At 39.2% G+C, this 19,640-nt stretch overlaps 1 protein-coding gene across 2 annotated transcripts; it reads left to right on the plus strand.

The window, feature by feature from the left end:
* The first annotated feature begins 6,447 nt into the window (after positions 1-6,447).
* Positions 6,448-19,422, plus strand: LOC140313391 (RING finger protein 122-like). Of its 2 annotated transcripts, none has more exons than XM_072391476.1 (6): positions 6,448-6,502; positions 11,652-11,808; positions 12,794-12,836; positions 14,557-14,598; positions 15,001-15,083; positions 15,692-19,422. In XM_072391476.1, the coding sequence occupies exons 2-6, from the start codon at positions 11,699-11,701 to the stop codon at positions 15,810-15,812; spliced, it is 399 nt and encodes a 132-aa protein (XP_072247577.1). In that variant the 5' UTR covers positions 6,448-6,502; positions 11,652-11,698; the 3' UTR covers positions 15,813-19,422. The 2 variants fall into 2 exon arrangements, with proteins under 2 accessions (XP_072247577.1, XP_072247576.1); XM_072391475.1 differs by lacking the exon at positions 6,448-6,502 and adding an exon at positions 6,951-7,966.
* Positions 19,423-19,640: the final 218 nt, after the last annotated feature.

Consider the following 19,640-nt stretch of genomic DNA (forward strand, 5'->3'; position numbering starts at 1 on the left):
CGTGCAAAGTCATTTAATTCTGTTGCTGAGGTGAATTTCGGATTGTCCTCAAGTTTGCCACCCTGGTATTGCCTCGGATAGGTTGCTTGGGAGTTGCAAATAGTGCGGGAGAATCATTCGTCTCATACCGTGTCACAGTGCAGGACACACACACGCGCGCACATTGCGCAATACCCGTAAAAGAAAGTGCACCTCATAATTTAAGGTGCTTCACCCGAGAGAAAGTTAGACGTGTTTTGCCTCCACATTTAAGTGTGGTCACTTCTCCCGTCGTTTACCCGTTGCAGTGTCAGTGCCCTTGGATCAGACTCGCACCCCAGACAGTTGGCCTATATCCGAGCCTTTGTTATTAACAAACAAGATTTCAAAGCCTATTATCTATGTGTGGATTCACGAGCGCCATTTGCTTTGCCCTCCGTGCCGTCACATTCTAGAATTTCCTTCCATCATTCCTTACACGAGGTCTTGCACATTTCTAGAAACAAACAGGTCCATCCGCTTTTCAGGAATAAGAGTGTCCAGGGAGGGGGAGAAAAGAAAAAAAAGTTCTCTCAAGTCCAACTTCAGTCATCTCGAGTGGAAGATAACAGGTTTTTAAATAGGTCTATGAAACACTCCTGGTTCAGTCACGGTTTGCTGTTTTAACTGTGTGTCATTTACATGCGTTGCATTCTCAGTTGTGGACACTTGAGATTTCTGACTGATATTTGCTGTGCATACAGAAAAAAGAATTGGGAGCATGAAAAGCAGCCTGCTTTGTCCTGGTGGTTTATTATTATTTTTACTGGTTTTAAATAAATGAAAAAGAATACTCCAGTGCAAATGGATAAAATCCACAAGCTGTGGAATCTCAACCACAGCCGGTCGCTTGTAATGTTTCAGGCAGACTTTATTGTTGTAGGTGATTAACAACGTGGTGTAGCTCGAAAAGTGGTTTCCACGAGCTAAAACATGGATGTTCATTGATGCCTTCACGCTCAAACGGAAGGCCGAACTTCGTGCAGTTTACGTCAGTCTGACATCATTACAACAAAAAAATAAAATATAAGCCGCGGTGCTATGAAAATCTACACATTTCATTCAGAGTGAGTTTGTTCTTATAAAGAAGTCAGCTGCGTTCACGGGCCACTGCTGGAATTTATTGTCAAACACGTGTGAAGTTTGGAGGTAAGTAACCTCAGTCAGGCGCAAGCTGGTTAAATCTCGTTCTATCTGGTTGGGCCGCGGTAGGCCATTTACATATATTCTCATTGCACCACACTAGGGGGCTGACCTCCATGAGGTAATCACCTAACAAAAAAAAAGAGAGAGAAAAAGAAAAAGAAAACTTAATTTTTCGTGCTGGCTCATTCTGATCTTGTCTCGTTCCTTGAATGGGTTTCTTTTTCTTTTTCTTTTTTGCAAGAAAAAGAGAAATGAAAACTGCCTTGATTTCTTGGGTATTATTGCACAGTGTGACAGAAAGAGTCGACGTCACTCAAGTTGTTCGGACATTTTAAAAGCAGCGCAATCACTAAATTTGCGCGTGTTTGACGAGAGTTGGATGCAAACAAACACCAATTCGTTTTTTATGAGCCCTTTCTATGTTGAACACAGAACATTATATAAACAAATAACAGCGCCATCTTCTGCAATGTGCACTGCACGTGTTTAAAACTGCTGTACTGTGATGCCGGAGCGCCCTCTGCTGGCCGGAATATTAGACATGGTTTTGTCCCTCTCTGAAACAGCGTCTCACATCCGGCTGAACTGAAACAATCTCAAAGATGTAGCAATTACAAACTTATTTTAACATGTTCAGTAGCGTTTCAGTCCAGTAGAATAGATAACCGTTTTCTTCAAACCATGACCCTACTGACTTAACAATCACAGTTACAGGCACCGAATCAAACAATTTGAGCCTCGTTCACCAAGTCAGGGCAGATTATATGAGAGTTTGGTATTGTTTTCTTAGTTTTTTTTTCAGGCTTTAATGTCTTTGTTTTGGATAGGTGGAGTGAGGAGGTGAGAGAAACGGAGAAAAGAGAGGTGGCCAAAACTTATCGTGAGGAGCAGTTTTACAATGGATAAAACCAACCATCACTGGGGGCTTAAGTAGCAATAAATACATGATTAAAAGTTGGATTCATGTCACTTTAATGGTGCCCTAAGCAAAAAATAAGGCAACGGAACACTTCACAACAGGATTTCTGCATCTTTGTTGTGACGTCACTACATTTTGAATATGTGGACAAACCAACCCAATACATCTTTTCCATATTAGGCTGGATTGGTTTGTTGAATGCACAACCATAAGAAATTCAACCTACAGGTCATCTTCCCAGAAGATGATGTCAGAATGTCAAGAAGAGACACCTCTGTCACTTAATGCAAGTTTGGATTTGAATCACTGGGACACATGACGAGTTAAAGAATCTTGAACTTATTAGAGTGTTTATTTTCAAAATTGCCACCTGGATATTCACAAATATACCTGCATGTCACCTGCTTTTAGTCTACATTTGACATTGTTTTCTGATGAAACCTGCAGTATAGACTGACGTTTGAATGTAATTTAAGAGATTCTTTAAGAGATTTCTAACTCTACAAACGAGGGCATCATGGACATCCCCAGCTATACAAACCACTCTACAACCCGTGAGCTCAGCAGACAGGAGGACTCTAAAGCCCTCTTTTTACCTCAGAGGATTCCTACAGTCAAGACTGATTTTAAGGTAGGAATTAACTCATGCCAACATGTACCATGTACTGCTTTCTGAAAATTGGAACCACTTGAAGAAGGTTTGCCTCAACAGCAACTACAAATATGTACAAGTCAGGACACTGATTTCACAGCGATGGATCTGCTAAATATGTCTTTACCTTTTGGATGTGTCATCAATGCGCAGGTAAGTTTATTTGAACTTATTTTGGGAACGCAGATTTCCTCTCTGGTTCTTTGGTCGTTGGACATTTTCTTCTCACACCTTTAGAAATATGTGAAACACGGAAGCACTTATGGCGTGGTGACTTATTCCAATGCTGTGGATGCTACGACAGCCTTTCTGAAACTCAGCGGCAGGAGAGGCTTCCATGTGGCCTTGTTGGACACCAGGGAGGAAAGAGGGCACCATGACAACAAATGTAGTCCACGTTACCGACCTCCCTCTTGCTTTAGTAATCCACTGACAAAGATACTACCCACTCTGTGGAACAACCGGTTTCCAAGTTATAGCCAGGTAACGAAGCATTTAAACTTTCACAAAAATAGTGTCTATTTTCTGTTTGGTTGATGATTTCTGGTGTTTGGATTTATTCAATCAAATCTTTTGGTTTCCATTTGTTAGAATGGGACTTCTTCTATGCCAAGCTTAAAGGACCCCTTTTGCTCAACCTTCTCCCTCCAAGAACCACTGATCAATTCACTGGCTCCAAATCCCTACATCTTTCCTTATAAGTCCAATCTACGGACACATACTGTGCAGCAAGGCTGGGGCACTGTGAACTGTAACAACAGCAAGATTCTGCCCTCTGTCCCTGATGTACTAAAGGAATGGCGACTGCTACATGCTGCTGCATCTTTTTCTCATCATAGAAAAATGCCTTAACATTAATAAGTACCTGTGGAGTCTCTGAGGCGTAAGAGACATTATTGCAGAGCTGACTCAGTGCCTAAGACTGAATTGAATAGACAGAAATTAAATGAAATGGCAAAACATGTGTCCTGTTGGAGTTCCTTATACAGGCATTATAAGTGCAACCAAAGACATTCAAGACATCACATATTTTAATCAGTTTATTTTATTTCAAATTTCAATCACTATGTTCGACATTTTCTACCTAATGGACACATTATTTCATAGCAGACATTAATGTCAGCTCAGATTTATTCAAATGCAAAAGCCAGAAACACAGTCGTTTGGTGGTAATCATCTATATGATGCAGCTGTGGTACAGATGTTTTAAAACGACTGACTATGTTTGACTCCCGGCCTAAATTAATAACAGCGTTTTGGGGATGGCCATATATGTGGCAAAGGCGCAGAAGTTCTGTAAATAGCCAGAATTAAATTAACTTAGGCCAGAGAGGCAGTATTCTTATATTGACTGAAACCCTGTTGAGTACATTATACATTATCACATGTTATTACACAGCAATAGGCCGCCTGGTTCATGTGTTCAGCTTGTTTTGCACATTCAGTTTAGGGGATGTGACTGGGCCGGTAACCCAAGAAAATAATATTTCGATGTGATGTATTGTCACAGTGTTTGTTTTTAAAGTGAGTCATGATGTTTTCCATGTAGTTTGGAATATAAAAGGCAGCAACCGAGCGAGTGGAAATGCAAAGAAACAGCAGCTGAATTGAAAAACGATACCTGAAGAGGATTTGGTATTGATTCTCCTATTTGTCAGTCAGGTGTGTGGCGTCATCCTTCAACCTCTCCGGCCTCAAAATGTGGACTTTTTCTACCATTAAATGAGATGCAACAGTTTGCGTGTGACACTGTGTTGCTCAGTTGAGTTATTTCTGTGTGTTACAGTGTGAGAAAAAATGACAAAGATTGTGTTGGTGGCCACAAATCGATACACTAAATTCTAAAATTCTAAATACTAATACTAATACTAACTATTTCAAGTTTTGTCATGAGACTGGGTTGTATTATTATTATTGTTTTATTAAGTAGTAGATTATTAGATAAAAGCCAAACATATAGGGAAGTAACATCTGACTGAGAGGCCCTTTTGAGTTTGTGTAGATGAGCTTTATACATGGACTGCCCACTCAAAGTGCTTTTACACACGCACACACACACACACACACACAGTAGCTTTTTCCTCTAACACACTCTTTCACACATCAATAGACGCATCCGAGGGAGTGTGAGGTTCAGTGTCTTGCCCAAAGTCACTTCGACATGAGGAAGCCGGGAAACGAACCACTGATCTACAAGATCATTAATAAAGATGGAGAATAGAAGTGGATCCACGGTGGTACTTTTGCGGCGCAGCTCTCTGTTGAACGATAAGATCAGACTTGTTTCCTTAAAGAACAACAGCTAGTTTTCCATTGTGTCAGCGTGAGCTAAATCGTTCTAGAGCACTACGAGAGGAGCCAGATGCATGAGTCGTTGTCTAAGAATTAGTAGTGATCAACCAAATTAAATGGCTTTCTGAGAGCAACACAAAGGCTTATGTGAGTGATTTAAGATTGTTTTGAGGTTACAGGCTGATAAGTTGATAATAGTGACATATTAAATGAGTGAGTACCTGACTATATGTAGAGCTAACTTGATATATTTGGGTTCAGCCCTATCAAGTCAAGCTCAACTGCTCGGGTTTATTGTTTTTCTGACTTTCAGAACACCAGCGGGTGTTATTTTAGGATCTGTGGAAAAAAAAGGAAAAGTAAGTGATATTAAAACAATCCCTGTAGGTAGAATAGGATTAGTGAAATTTCTTTTTATTTCTTATCTGATGAATAGAAAAACTATCAGCTGCACTGATCATGGCCTGGCCTTTATACTGCTTTAGGTTTTATTTTTTTAAATACTCTTGACAGTTTTAGATTTGGAATTACGAGTCAAAGTGCTGGAAATGTTTCTTAGATGTCTGTACATTTATTATTTATTATCTATTATTCCAAATCGTTCCCATTCAGTGTTTTGTCATCTGAAAACATTGCTGTAGGTCACAACTTTTTGCAGTAGACACTTCACATGAGCTTTGCAATTCATTACGATTTGCATATTATTTGTAAAGCAACGTGGCGCAGTTATGCTCATGAGCTTGTGTTTCAGAAATGCAGCTGGAACATTTGTTAACTGTGCCAGACAGGTAGAGAAAGTGAGCTTTGCTTGAGACGATATTACACAGTTTAATAACATAGACTAATCAGGATAAAGCTGGGGTTTGCGTTCATAGAAGTCTTTAGAAAAATAAAATAAAGAAAACTTTGAATTTAGTCAGTAAAGTTTCTACATTTTCTGGTTTGGTATGAAGGGACACCTCTTTGTCATGTGCTGCACTTCTTGTCATCGGCCTCTAGATGAACCTTAGGTCACTCTGAAATAAGCTTTGTATCATGACGTTTTCACACATTGTAGTGTTTTGTTTTGCAACTGACAATAAGCTGAGTTGATTTCCAGCTGAATGAAAACTGCATTCTCTGATTAGAGGCAATGTACAAGCATGTCACTATTAGGTAAAGGCAAAGATGAATAAAATGTTCATTTTACAGTTTGCTGACAGAAAATGTGACAACTTCAAGTTGAAAGAATGTGTGAGCAGATGATCTGCCATTTTGGAAGCAGATAACCTCAGAGTGTGTATAAGTGTGTATACAGTGATTTATTTGAACTGTGGAGTGTTTGCTCCCTTGGCCCAACTCATGTTGTCAGGTGAGTGCATTTAAAACAGCAAGTAACAAGCAAACCAGCAGAAAATGTGTCTCTCAGGTCTCCTCCAACAGAACAACTCCTCACAGAGATAGACTCAGCCTAACCCTAAGCTCAAAATATTAGGGTTTGTGTTGCTTCTAAGTATTCCGCTCACATGTAAAAGAGGGATTTTTTTGACTGCATCCATCCATTTATCCATCAATAATAACTGTGTTGAACCCTCTGTCTATCGGGCTTTTATGTTTACCCACCGAGTTTAACCTCCTGCTGCTATCTCTAACTGTCTGCCTGTGTTCAAGTTGTGATCTTTCTATATGTGAGGATATAGTCATTCTGAAATAGCTGCTATTGATTTATTTGGCAAAGAAGCTACCTTTTGACTATCATATTGCAGCTTTTCCCCAAGCCTGGCTCCACATCTGCCTGTCTTCCATCTGCTCTGCAGCTATTTCAATAATAGCTTGCAGCTGCAAAGGAAGGATAGGACGAGGAGGAGGCGGCTGTGTGTGGAAGAAAAAAACTAGGGGGTAAAAGGAGGGCAGGCAGGCGAGCCAGGAGGGAGGGAGGAAGAAGGAAGGAGGGGGCGGTGAAAGCAGAACTGTGATGCAGGCAGCAAATCACATGAGCAGGGATCTGTTTACAAACTGAGAGCCTCAGATGAGGAGCAGAGAAGAGGAAGAGGAGTGGATGTCAGAAGGAAATACAGAAGACAAGAAGAAAGTCTGGATCAGAATTAACATTAGCCGCATTGTCTTCCAGGGTTACATACCTCTGCGTGTTTTGCATTCACAACAAGAAGGCAGAGGAAGATATGAGGAACTGCTTTCCACAGGAGCACTAAGGCTGCCTGCCTCTCTCTGTTTGCCTGGTTGGCTGGTCAGGCTGCCGGGGAATCCATCCATGTCCTTCCCTTTGTCTCTGCGTAATTGGCTACAGCAGGTTTTCACAGCCAGAGAGAAAGAAGGTGACGTGGAGATCTAGAAGGAGAGGTTATAAGACGAGGAAAAAAGGAAGGGGTGAAGAGAAAAGACAAGGAATAAGGACAGAAGAGCCTTCTCACAATGTTTTGACGGGGAGACAAAGCAACAACAACAGCAAAAAAGCAGGGACTGGACTTGGCTAGTGGTTTTCACTTTCGCCAGATGAGATTTGGAGTATAAATCCTCATCTTGTCAATGACATTAGTGTCCTCTCACCCACACGGCTCTACACTGGTGTCTTTGTCATGCTCTGGGAGGACAAAAAGCAATACTCAGATCTCTGCTTTTGATATATTTACAGTTGATGGGATTGTATCACACTTGTGAGGGTAAAACATCACAAAGAGCTGGGAATCTCCAATCAGATGTCTGAATTTTAGACCGCTTTAAGCCACTGCACACCTCCGTTAGCTATCAGAGTAAACCAATCTAAATCTGCGAAGTAGTGGACATAAAGGAAACATTTCTTCATTATTCGTCCAGGCAACAATCACAGAGAAGTTGTGGAAGTCGCAGCTGTTGGCAGAAGAGGTCACAGCCCCTAACATTTCCTGGCTGTGCCCTCCAAACATCTTCATGTTTGATGCATCCTGTTCAGTGGTGTCACGGTAAGTGTTTTAAAGCCAGCTGCACCTCCTTTTTCTATACTCATACTCCAGAGTTTTCAACTCGCACTGCTTCTTATACGGCGATTAACTTTACTGTGACTGGGTATGTAAATGTTGCTAATGGAACTGAGAAAGGTAATGTTGGCCTGTGATTAACTGCAAAGACTTTAATGTAAAGAAAAAAAAGAAAGAAGGAAAATAAATCCTGTCCAATAAATATGAAATCAAGGAACATTTTGATTTGAATTACTCAAAAAGAACGAAATATCTCTAAGATTCCAAAATGTTAAGCTATACAATGATAGATGAGACTTAGCTAACTGGTTGAGGTTGGTTAGTTTATCTTCTTTGGATATCTATGTATAACTATAAATACGTAAGATACAAATACAATACAACAGTTTCTGAAACATGTATGCTATACGCATGTCTCTTTTAACAATAAAGAAACATTTATATATTGTTTTCCAATCTAAAACTTATAGGTTAATTAATGTACCTTCTTTAGAGACTTCCTTTAGCCTATTTTTGATTGGATTGCAGACTTCAACTGCACTCTTTACGAGCTGAGGCATTTTTATTGCTTATGTTTGGTAAAGCACAATTTCAGCATAACTGATAGAACTTAGGAAATACTTTCCCTATAAACTTCCCACTGGACTGAGTAATAACTTGCCAAACAGCATCCTTGTGGGAATATTTATAGCAGATGTTATGACAAACAAACAAAAACTACAATGTATTTTTATGGATTTTATGGCTGGCTTGACGAAAATATGGCCGCACACATATTTTGGTATATATCCGTTTCTATAAATGAGTCAGCTGCAGGAAGATTCAATAAGGGAGGCTTTTATGTTTTTCCGGCCAAAACTGCTACCTTAGTTGAACAATGTCAGGTACAGACCTGTCCACGCTGAGTGCATCTGCACAGTGGCCTACCTTTTAGTGCTCCACTATCAATGATTTACTAACATCGTGCTAAGATTACAGCGACCTCCTCCTTGAGCCAAACCTCCTGCCAAACAGTCCCCTACAACTTTTTCATGTGTAGCTCACTGCAGCGACCTTTTGCCAATTCGAGTTCAACTTCTGAACAAGAGCTGCCACTGCTACATAAGTTGTGCCACTTTACCTCAAGAAAGTTCATTGCTGTGGGTTAAGGCTGACGTATGCTGCTTGGAATGAAAAGTGCTGTGTTCAATTCCCTCAAGCTGAAGAACACTTCTTTCTCCCCCAAGCCCAAACTCCAGAGAGTTAAGCCAAAAAGCAAGTGGAACACATTCCTGTGTGACGCATGGATGGTTGTAAAAGTTCACACGAAAGTGCTTTGCAGTCTGGTGTGGTGCTTTTGAGAGACTCGTGTATTTGATAGTTATTTGTCAGGATTCTCTCAGAAAAAACCAGCACGCATCACGTGGATAACGAGCACCAAACAACAAACCATGCACTTGTATATCTGCTTTCACCTAAGTTCAGAGCACCCCAGCTAACGAATCCCTACAGTGTAAGCAGTATTACATTGCAATTTGAAACAAGAGGCTTCGCAGATGCAGCATGTGTGCTCGGCCTTACAAGTTAGGCACAAGTGTGCCTCCCAAAATCTAACCCCACATGCTCACCATTGGGGGTTGGAAACAGTAAGTGGGAGATTTCCAGAGAGGTTAATGTATGATGGGATGTGCCTTTTATATAGACCGCATCACGCAGGTGAGAGGACTAAATGTACATACAAAGTCATCTTACCTACCCTGCAGGGCACAATTTTTACTTTATTCCCTTGTGTCCTAACCTTAAATATCAGAGCTGCAAGCCCTATTTGAATCCTTAATTATTCTTTTTTTTTTGTTGTTCTTTGCCACAGTAAAAAAATACGACAAGCCACTCACAACACTGGCATATTATCCTCTTATGCCATTTTCATGGCTTTCATATTTCCCAACATATTCATATATTCAGCAGACACAGTATACCACAGACAATTGCTGCGTCACTTTTTGTTTCCAGGAACACTCAGAAAAATGTAAACATTAAGACTGAAATGAGATACCTCTTCAGCTCCAAGGAGAAGTTAACACAAACTAGGGTTCAGAAGTTATTTGGTGTGCTTTGCTCTTATTTCAAAATGGCAGCCCTGCAGGCTTCTGTTCATAGCTGTTTATAGCATGTAATCAGCCTCCATGTCTTAACCAAAGATGTTACACCACGACAAAAGTAATTTCAGTTTATCTGAAGTCAATGCAGTGGTTCATCTAAATACCATAGGGTATATGCAGTCTTCATTTTAAGGATCAGTTAAGTGAATTTCACCAAAAAATTGCTAGGTTTTGCCACTTAACTAATGATGAAGACAGACACTGTTCCAGCCATTTATTCGGAAGACATAAGAAATTCAAACAAGCACGTAGGTTAACATGTCAGTTGATGTGTTATCTTTCTGTCCTGATCTCGTTTACAATATCTGTGCTCAAGCTGCTGGGGAAGCAAGCTCTCAGCTGGCCAGTGCTCATTGCTCAAAGGCCACACTGACTCACCAACTCCTGGTCTCACTGACTCTCCACCCCAGGCAGAGATCACTCTGCCCCCCTTTGCTCTGGTCAGTAAAACTGGGGCAGCTCTGCCAGCATCTCACTGAAAATGAAGTGAGTTCAAGCGGTTGCTGTCATGAAAAGCCTCATTCTTGGTGAGTGATTTTAACAAGGCCGATCATTGTTTTATTGCTGTTTGGTCTTTACAAAATTAACATAACAAAGCTAGTTTTGCACAGTGGAACAAGGTTTTGCAGAAATGTGGTACTGGCAGACAGATATTCAAAGATCATTCGGACCTTTCACTGAAAGAATAAGATTGTGCAGATTAATTCCACAAGCCATACTTTCCCTGGCAAAACCTACCTTCAAAATGCACAATTTGTCAGGAACACAGATGAGTTTCTATTGGTTTGATAACTGCTGGAGTGGGATGTTAAGAAATGAAGTTGTCAAACAAATTAAATGTCAAAGGTCTAGGTGCACAAGCTTCTAGGATGCAAATTGGACTCCACAACTGTGTGGGCTATCAGGGTACTTTGAGAATCAAAGACACAAAAGAAGCAGTTAAATAATAAAACATTTCGGGATGATCACATTGCCATGAAATTTGCAAACTATTCATGTTACCATTTTGTGGCTGTGTGTGAAACAATGAATGCAAAGGAAGCTTTCTTTCTTGATGATTTCAACTTGGATTCTGAATGTCACATACTGTAGGCTACAATCCCTACAATTGAATTCATGCTTTGTTTACTGTCTTGGGGTTGTTCATGTTTAAATTATGACATTTTCTTACATGTTTCAACATGCATTTGGAAACATCAATGTGTTTTTGTGTTATGACCATCATCTTATTCATGAGCGCCTTGTTCTTTGTGTGAGAACAAAGTTGTCTCAGATGACAGCCGGATCAGACTCGCACAGAGAGTAGTAAGAATGTTTGCGCTTCATGTTGTAATCATTGATGTGTCATCATCTGTACAGACGTGTAACTGAGTTCTGTACCACTCTAGATATTCAGAAATAGTTTAGAGCCCTTTTTTCTTTGATACCCGCTTTTCTTCCATCAAGGGAAACCGCATTCTATTCACTGGAGGAATAGTTTCTTTTGCTGCTGTTCTATTCTAATCTTTTTCCATTTGTCTGATCTTCAGGGTGTTTGTGTGACTTTGGACAGCAGGTCTCTGGTCCTTACTGCAAGATGACATCTGAACCGCTCCTCCACCTGCCACTCAATGTCTACATCATCATCCTGGGCATCGGCCTCTTCATCCTCATGCTCAGCCTCATCTTCTGTTGTTACCTGTTCAGGTACAGGAAAACAGACAAGAATGACTCACAGTTGTGGTGTCAGAGAGTAACGGTACACTGAGGGCAGAATTAGCCTCATCCTGTGAGTCAGAGCTTATTCAATCAAACTCCTTCACTTCTGCCTGAAGACTAGGCTTCATCTGCTGGCATCAGTTGGTATCATATGGGATAGCTGGAATCAATCACATGAAACCACCAGATCAGCCAAAAGCAGTCCAGCAATAGCAGATAGTGTTTTCTTCTGTACAAAGTTTTAATATTTTCATGAGCTGACTTATTTGTGTCATGCCATCTAAATCAAATACAGAATTGAGTGCAGTAGCTCCTCATTGAATTACATGGAAATATTATAAATGATGCAAGTTTCTCCAAGTGAATACTGCTTTAGGCAATTGCAAACAGACTGTAATTAGGTCAATGAACTATTGTCAGATTCAAGATTTCTGTTTAACCTTGTAGAAGAGGTTATATTTTGTTCATTTATAAAAAAAAACATTATATAGTGGATTGTGGGAGCATGTATTTGAATTTGGCTTTTCAGCTTAGCCTCTGATGGAGCATTAGGTAAGGTTGCGTTAGTGACGTTAATCTGGAGTTTGATCTAATGGATTTAGAATGTCAAATTTGTAAAAACAAAGACTGAAATAGACTGAGTTATGTTGGTGTTTGGCTGGAGGGGGTATAGTTAAAAATCATTCAGAGGAAAAGGTGCCGGGAAAACTTGCAAGTCAATCATTTTACATATTTTTCTGTGACAGCAGAAGTGTTACAGCTCTGCCTGATGTGGTATAGATGCACAGGCTTCTACTTGAATTTGACATTGTGTGAATTCCAGGACTGCTTGAAGTTTGCATCATCCCAGCTGATTCATACAGCACGATAAGACATGTCCTGATGAAGACAGATACGGAACCAAGAGACACACTGTATGATTCAATTATTATGGCTAAATGGGTACATGATAAGTTTGTTTTTCATTTCACAGACTGAGGAGACAAAGCGCAAGAGAACACTATGGCTACAATGAGGTAACATGTCATCATTCTTGCCAGTTTAACTACAACCCCAGGCAAAAAATATGGAATCACCACTCTTGAAGTTTCATTGAGGGTTTTATTTTGCAGAGGCAAAAAAAGATGTATCACACAAAATGTTCTTTTAGTGTTGGTAAAGTAGAAGAAAAAATGTGGAATGATCTTGTAATTTGCATCTCCAAAACAAACACCTGCACAAACCTAATTATGAAAATTAATCTGCAGTTATAAGAGAGAGTTTGCAGACCTTGTCATGGTCTTGCACCTGGCGGATGTGGAATCAATGAAAAGGAAAAGAAAACAGGAAAAGAAAAAGGAACTCTTTAAAAAGGGTAATTTGAATTTGAATGTGGCAAATTATGTTGGTTGTTCCCTTTCAGCTGTATCTAAAATTTGAAGCAAGTACAAACAAAATGGGAAGGTTTTGAAGAGGAAACATACAGGCTGACCAGGGTTGAAAGTAGAAAATGTATAACAAAATAAACTTTCAAGCAAATAAAAAAAAAAGCCAACAACAAATGGCCAGAAACAGAAGGCAGTATTTGTGACCTAACTGTAAGAAAGTGGCTAAAGACAATATTAGTTCCACCCAGAAAAGCCAAACAAAACCATCACTAACATCTAAACAGAAGAATATTCATGGACTGTTGATGACTGAGTGAAAGTCATACTTACTGATTAATCAGAAATCTACATTGGGCAAGGAGATGAAGCTGGAAGTTTTGTTTAGCACAGGTCCAGTGAATAATAGAAAGATTATCGCCTGAAGAAAACAAACAAAATAGAACAGTCATTGATTTTATGGGGTTGATGTAAGTAAAAGATCAGAGGGGAAATACCACAGGAAGGTGAAATGATACAACATGAAGTGATCCACAATGACCCATATTGATAAACAGAGGAATATACATTATATATATATATATATATATACAGAGGGATTAATGAGTGAACTAGAAATGGAAACCAGGTGTAACACAGGATGTAAATACAGATTAATACACAAGCGGGCAAACTTAAGAAAATAAAACAGGAAGTAAATTAACTAAGGAACAAGAAGTAAACAGAAGAAAAAAGGAAAGCCAGATAATAGGAAAACACAAAAGCCCATGGAACGTGACAGTACATGTGGACATTGAGAATTTGCTTTCTTCTTTCATCCAAAGAAAGAAAGTTTGAACACAGTTTACAGGGTAAAAATGCATCTTGCCAAAGAAGAAAGAGTATTCAAATTTTTCCTCTGGAAACGCAGATCAACTCAATGCCATGAACAGCAAACGGACCAGAACTCAATATAATTGAAAATGTATGGTGGGAATTTAAAAACTGGTGATCTATCAGCTGTCTATCTATGAGAAACTTGAATGATGATCAGTGCATGCTCCAAGAAATTCAAGCTGTAATAAAAGCTAGTACTAACAATGATTTTTAAAAAATGGATTACATTTTTTGAATATGTTTTAAAAAACAATTTCTCTTCTACTTGGTCTAAAAATATTCCTTTAATGACAAATTTTTAATTGAATTGTTATATTCAACAAAGCCAGCTGTTAAATTAAACTTTTTTTTATCACCTCTGTGATTTTTATCAGCAAATCAAAATAAGTGTGATGATTCCATATTCATCAGGAGTTGTAATTTCAAGATATCTTTATTTGCATTTTAGTCTGGTAAACTACATTCACAATTTTCACTAAATAATTCTCATCAACAGGTTGTTTTAAAAGGAGCGGGGAAGAAACTGAGTCTTCTTGGTGTAAGTTGAATACTGGGCAAAAGGGATGGGATGAATTCTGTTTCAAAAAGGGTAAAATGAAAGATTATAAGTCACTCAAGAGACAAAACAGTAAAAGAATGTTAAATATGACTGCAATGTTCAGCAGCTAATTTGCTGCTATACTGAGATGCAGTAGATTCACTGGAAAAACAGAGATTTTTTTCATTGTGACCGGAGGCAAACATGTCCATTTATCACACAAATGTGGATCCAAGCCAGTGAAATTAGCAGGATAACCACGATAATGGCAGTACTCCAGGTAATGTAATTATCATTTTAGCAAAGATTTAAACGCTGCGGCTGCTGAAAGAATGCTTTATTGGTCTGACTTTGTAAATGCTTTACACTTGCAAAACTCTGTTTGTCATTTTCTCTTTCCAGCAAACATGTGCCGTGTGTTTAGAAGAATTTCGCAGCAGGGACGAGCTTGGAGTGTGCCCATGCTCCCACGCTTTTCACAAAAAGTACGTGGTGGCTGACAACATGTTTGTGAAAATGCACAACAGTATTTCAAAGTTACAGTCAAGTTAAACATCCCCAGATGTGATTCATTTGGTTGTCTGTTTCCCAAGCTGATGATCCCACAGCTCACTTTGTTGTCTCAGTTTGAGGCTTTAGATGTCAGACGTCTTAGGCTGGAACTATGTGCAACAGGGTTAGGGTTACAGTCACAATGCAAATCCTTTGTCAGCGCTCTCGTTGGTCTCACTTTTAAACAGCAAAAACCGGTCATCGATTTTCGCAGAGTTCGCTGCAGAGAATGGCACCAGATTCCCGAGAAAGTCCTTGCATGCTTGAACATGAGTTCACCTTTTGCAACTGAGACCTGTTTTTAACCTGCGGCATAGGTGTGAGTTACAAAGGTGTTTTCAGGACAGTTTCTGACATTTCCATTCGAGTCAAGAGTGTGTTTGAGCTGTGTAAATATCAGTTTTTAGCATTTTTTGCAGTGCTTTGAACTTGAGCCTCTAAAACTTTTGTTTCCTTAGTTTATTCCTACAATTTGGTTTTGCCTTGACCCGCCTTGTGTAACTTTGCATGTGCTATCTCTCATTGCTTTACTTTTTTTCAGATGTCTGCTAAAATGGTTAGAGATCCGCAGTGTGTGCCCAATGTGCAACAAGCCTATTTGCCGCATCCAGCCTGACCAGCCACAAGCCCCTGAGCGACCGCAGAGCCTCCTGGAGGTCTGAGACAGGAACTGTGTCCAGCAGTACTGAAAACTCTCCAGACACTTGAACTGCCATTGCACAAAGATCCTGTGTCACTGTCTGACAAGCAACGATTTTAGTGATGCAATATTTTTGAAGCAGAGCTGCCCTGGATGTGGAGTTTAATGTAAATGTAAGACCATGCATGGAAAACTGTGTGAGGAGGCAGCGCGACAATAAGAGATAGTAGGTTACTATAATCATATTTCACTATTACACAACATAGCATAGTCATGATGTACTGTAGGACTAATGCTGCAATCCAGCAGCCTCAGAAGTCAAGCTAATGTTAGCAAAACCAGTTGATAACAATGCAATATGCCTACTTTTTTGCATACAAATGCTGCAGCAGTCTGACTCAGACTGTATAGCCCTGTGTGTAACTGATTGAATGAGACACATACTGACTGAAGTGCTAATAAACCGCTTTATCGCTGCTGCCATTACCACTTTCTAATTGCAGAACTAACTCCAAACATGTTGGAGTTTGAAGCTGGAGCTGGTGAGGTTCTTCTGACATTCCAAGTTGGGATTCTGACCGAGTGGGGGAGTGTTTCAGTTTAACTTTCCCCTAATTATTTTGTCATTTTCAGTGAATAACTTGATGCTTAAATCTAATGCACAAGTGCCTTAAAGCTGATTACCGTTAAAGCCCACAATAAGCAAGCTTATTGTGTTAACATGACAGGCTGTCAGCTTGCTAATTTCATCCCGTGTGCAGTTCTGACAATCTCTAAATGTAATCTGTTAGGAGGATAAATGGTTAAAATTGTTATATTTGCATGACTGTCATTTGATTCAACTGGCTGAAAGAGGAAAAAGCAAAAGAGTATTTACAGTCATTTGAATTATCTGTGCAAGAAAAAAATGTCATGTGAATAAGAAAGTACAGCCTCTTTCAGTTTGAATGTTTTACAAATCAACAAATAAAATAGTCATCTGGTCATTTGCAGGTCATAAAATGTGGTTAATAAAGCCTCAGATAAATAACAACACATGACATATTACACCATATCCCCACAGTACTGAACAAAGCCAAAATGCTACCATGTCCACTACCACACTGGGCAGTTGGTATGAGAGGTTTGATTTTTCTGAACGTGGCACTGCGCATTTCAACAAACCTCTTTATTTTGGTTGCCATCTGTCCTAAGGACAGAGATGTTCTGATTTGCTTGGATGCAACTTTGCAAACTCAAGCTGTACTGCCATGTTCTCTTTCAGAGAAAAGAGCTTATTCCTAGCAACCTTTTCAAACAAGCAACACTTATTAAATCTTTTTCTAATGTTAATTGAATTAACTTTGACATCTAACATGTTAACTGAGGCCTGTATAATCTTTTCTTTTTTTGTATTTCTCTGATCGTTGTATGGTCTGACCTTATAAAATGATGGACTCCAAATAGTATGTAAATGGCCTTATTGCTCTTCCCAGGTTAATAGGCAGCAACAATTGCTTCTCTAAGATCATTGCTGATGCATTTCCTCCTTGCCACACCTAAATGCCCCAGAAAAGTATGCTCCAGTATGCCCCAGTTAAACGTATGCTTTTATAGAGGTGCTCACACTTGCTGATGCTCAGCTCATAAATTACCTTTGATTAGCAGTGCCTGGCTTCTTCTTACCCTCTTAATTCTTATAGAGGCAGTGAGAGTGTTCTGAATGCACTGCTGCTGCATTGGTTACATTTTTGTTAAATAGATCATTACACAGTGTAAAATGTCATGCTGTTGTTGTTCATCTGAGGCTATATTACTTAAGTCTAAGACCTGCTAAAGACCAGATGATTTTTTATGATGTCCTTATGACATCAGAAATGAAAGAGGGTACATGGGACTATACTTGGTTTCTGTTTCAGTGGGTTTAACATTAACTCATTACTTTACATTACTCTATTCTGATTTCAATAACTAAACTGAGGTAAAATTTTTAAAAAGTGTTTGCATCAAGACATCATTGGGACAGCACATAAGATTTTTGTTGAAATATCAGATAACAAGAGGCCGATCCTCAACAGAGTGTTGCGATTCCAGCACACTGTCAACAGAGAGTAAATATTCATGGGGAGTTAGATGCTGTAATATAGCTTCAAGCATTAAGCCTTCACTGTGTCAGTTGCGCTGGGCCCTAAGTATGCTGGGAGTCTTGATGGGCAGCGTTACTGCTGTAACTGACCTAATGAGATTAACTGCTGCCTCCAGAGTAGCTCTGCCTCTGAGAAATGTTTGCATGGCAAATTTCACTCTGCTCTGCTTTTTCGGTTTTCCCAAAAAATGGCATATAACTCCTCCTGAAAGTGAAGTGTTTTGATCCTTTTCTTACAACTTAAGACGGAAGAAGAAAGGTGATTCAGTCTCCAGACAACAATAACTCAAGAAGATAGAGTACAGAGAATGTAATCAAGAGTGTGTATGCTTGTCTTAATTTATAAAAATGAGCAGGAAGGCCTGTTTAATCTAACATAGCATGATCATTGTGAGCTAACAGGGCAGATGTTGTGTATTCTGGCTGCAACCATCCTCTCAAAGTCAATCAGCTCCATCCTGCTGTTAGGCTGAGTGACATTTGTGATGGCCTAAATGGCAAGGCAGTTCAGTCATGTGGAATCTGACAGAAAGGATAACTATGTGCTGTCACATGCTTGGTCAGCTACAACTAAGGGTCCTAAATGACTCGACCATGAAAATAACATATATGCGTAACTTTTTAAAGTTGTTTCTAAGGAACTATTTTGTATCATAGCTGCCTTTCAATAAAATGCATAGTGTGTCAGCTTAAACACTCTGTCATTTGTCATATTGGCTCCCAGTGCCCAAAGAATGGTCCTGCTCTCTTGTGACACGAAGAAGCTGTTTAACCTGGTTTCTTGTTTCCATGACACACACCATAAACTCAGTATGCTCTGTTATATGTTGCAGTTACTGTGTAAAATCCCTTAGATAAGGTATACACAACCAGTGTTTTGATAAGGTCGTTTTGAACCAAGTTATTTTTTAATCTAGTTTTCATACATTTGGACAGTTGTGTGTTTTTATATAGTCATTATAATATCTGGAAATGTTACACAATTGTGCTGTTGGTGACCAGTTTTATCTTTTGGTGGTTTTGATCTTGTTAACCGTTTTGGTGTGAACAGTGTAATCACAGTATCATCACAGATAAGGTGCCACCGCTGCTGTTTGAATGTGCCTGAAACAACAACAACAAAAAAGCCAAAAGTCATATAGTTTGGCGATATTCTAACACTGTGGCACTTAAGATAGCAATGTAGGCCTGCTGTTAGCTGTTTGTTCTGTCAGTCCATCACTTTTTCTTTGTATTGACATATTTTGAATGATTTGATAGCAATTAAATATTGTAAATACATTAATAATCTGAAAAAGGATTAATTCATATTGTATTGGTCAATATAGTTAATGAAAGAGTGAATATGTCACTCACAACATGAGATGGTTTGGCTTCAATTTTGTTCAGATGTTTGTTGTTCCAAACAAACGTGTCCAGAGTTGGGGACTGACTAACTGTGTGTAAGAGAGTTATGTAAATTAATTACAAAATAAACATGGTCCTAATCAGGTAATGAAACCAAAAATGTTATTTATTTCTAGCTACTCGTCCAAATGCTGTTATTACACACATCTTTTTACAGTGCAGGAATGCATCCTATTTCCACATTTCTGAGGAGCGTGGATCAGTAAAATAACTAACTTGAATGCAACACCATCAAGTGTAAGATAACAACTAAGGAGCTGACTCTACATCCTATAGTTATGAATAATATATATAATATATATCAACAGGGTTAAAAAG

Source organism: Leuresthes tenuis, unplaced genomic scaffold (assembly GCF_036924035.1).
Source record: "Leuresthes tenuis unplaced genomic scaffold, fLeuTen1.0.hap1 SCAF_8, whole genome shotgun sequence".
NCBI classification, from domain to species: Eukaryota; Metazoa; Chordata; class Actinopteri; order Atheriniformes; family Atherinopsidae; genus Leuresthes; species Leuresthes tenuis.

Excerpts from the sequence above, each read along its gene's own strand:
- LOC140313391 (XM_072391475.1), top strand. The coding sequence starts at position 7,942 with ATGCATCCTGTTCAGTGGTGTCACG. Across the intron at positions 14,599-15,000 it reads AGAAACTGAGTCTTCTTGGT|CAAACATGTGCCGTGTGTTT; the intron begins GTAAGTTGAATA and ends TTCTCTTTCCAG. Across the intron at positions 15,084-15,691 it reads TCCCACGCTTTTCACAAAAA|ATGTCTGCTAAAATGGTTAG; the intron begins GTACGTGGTGGC and ends ACTTTTTTTCAG.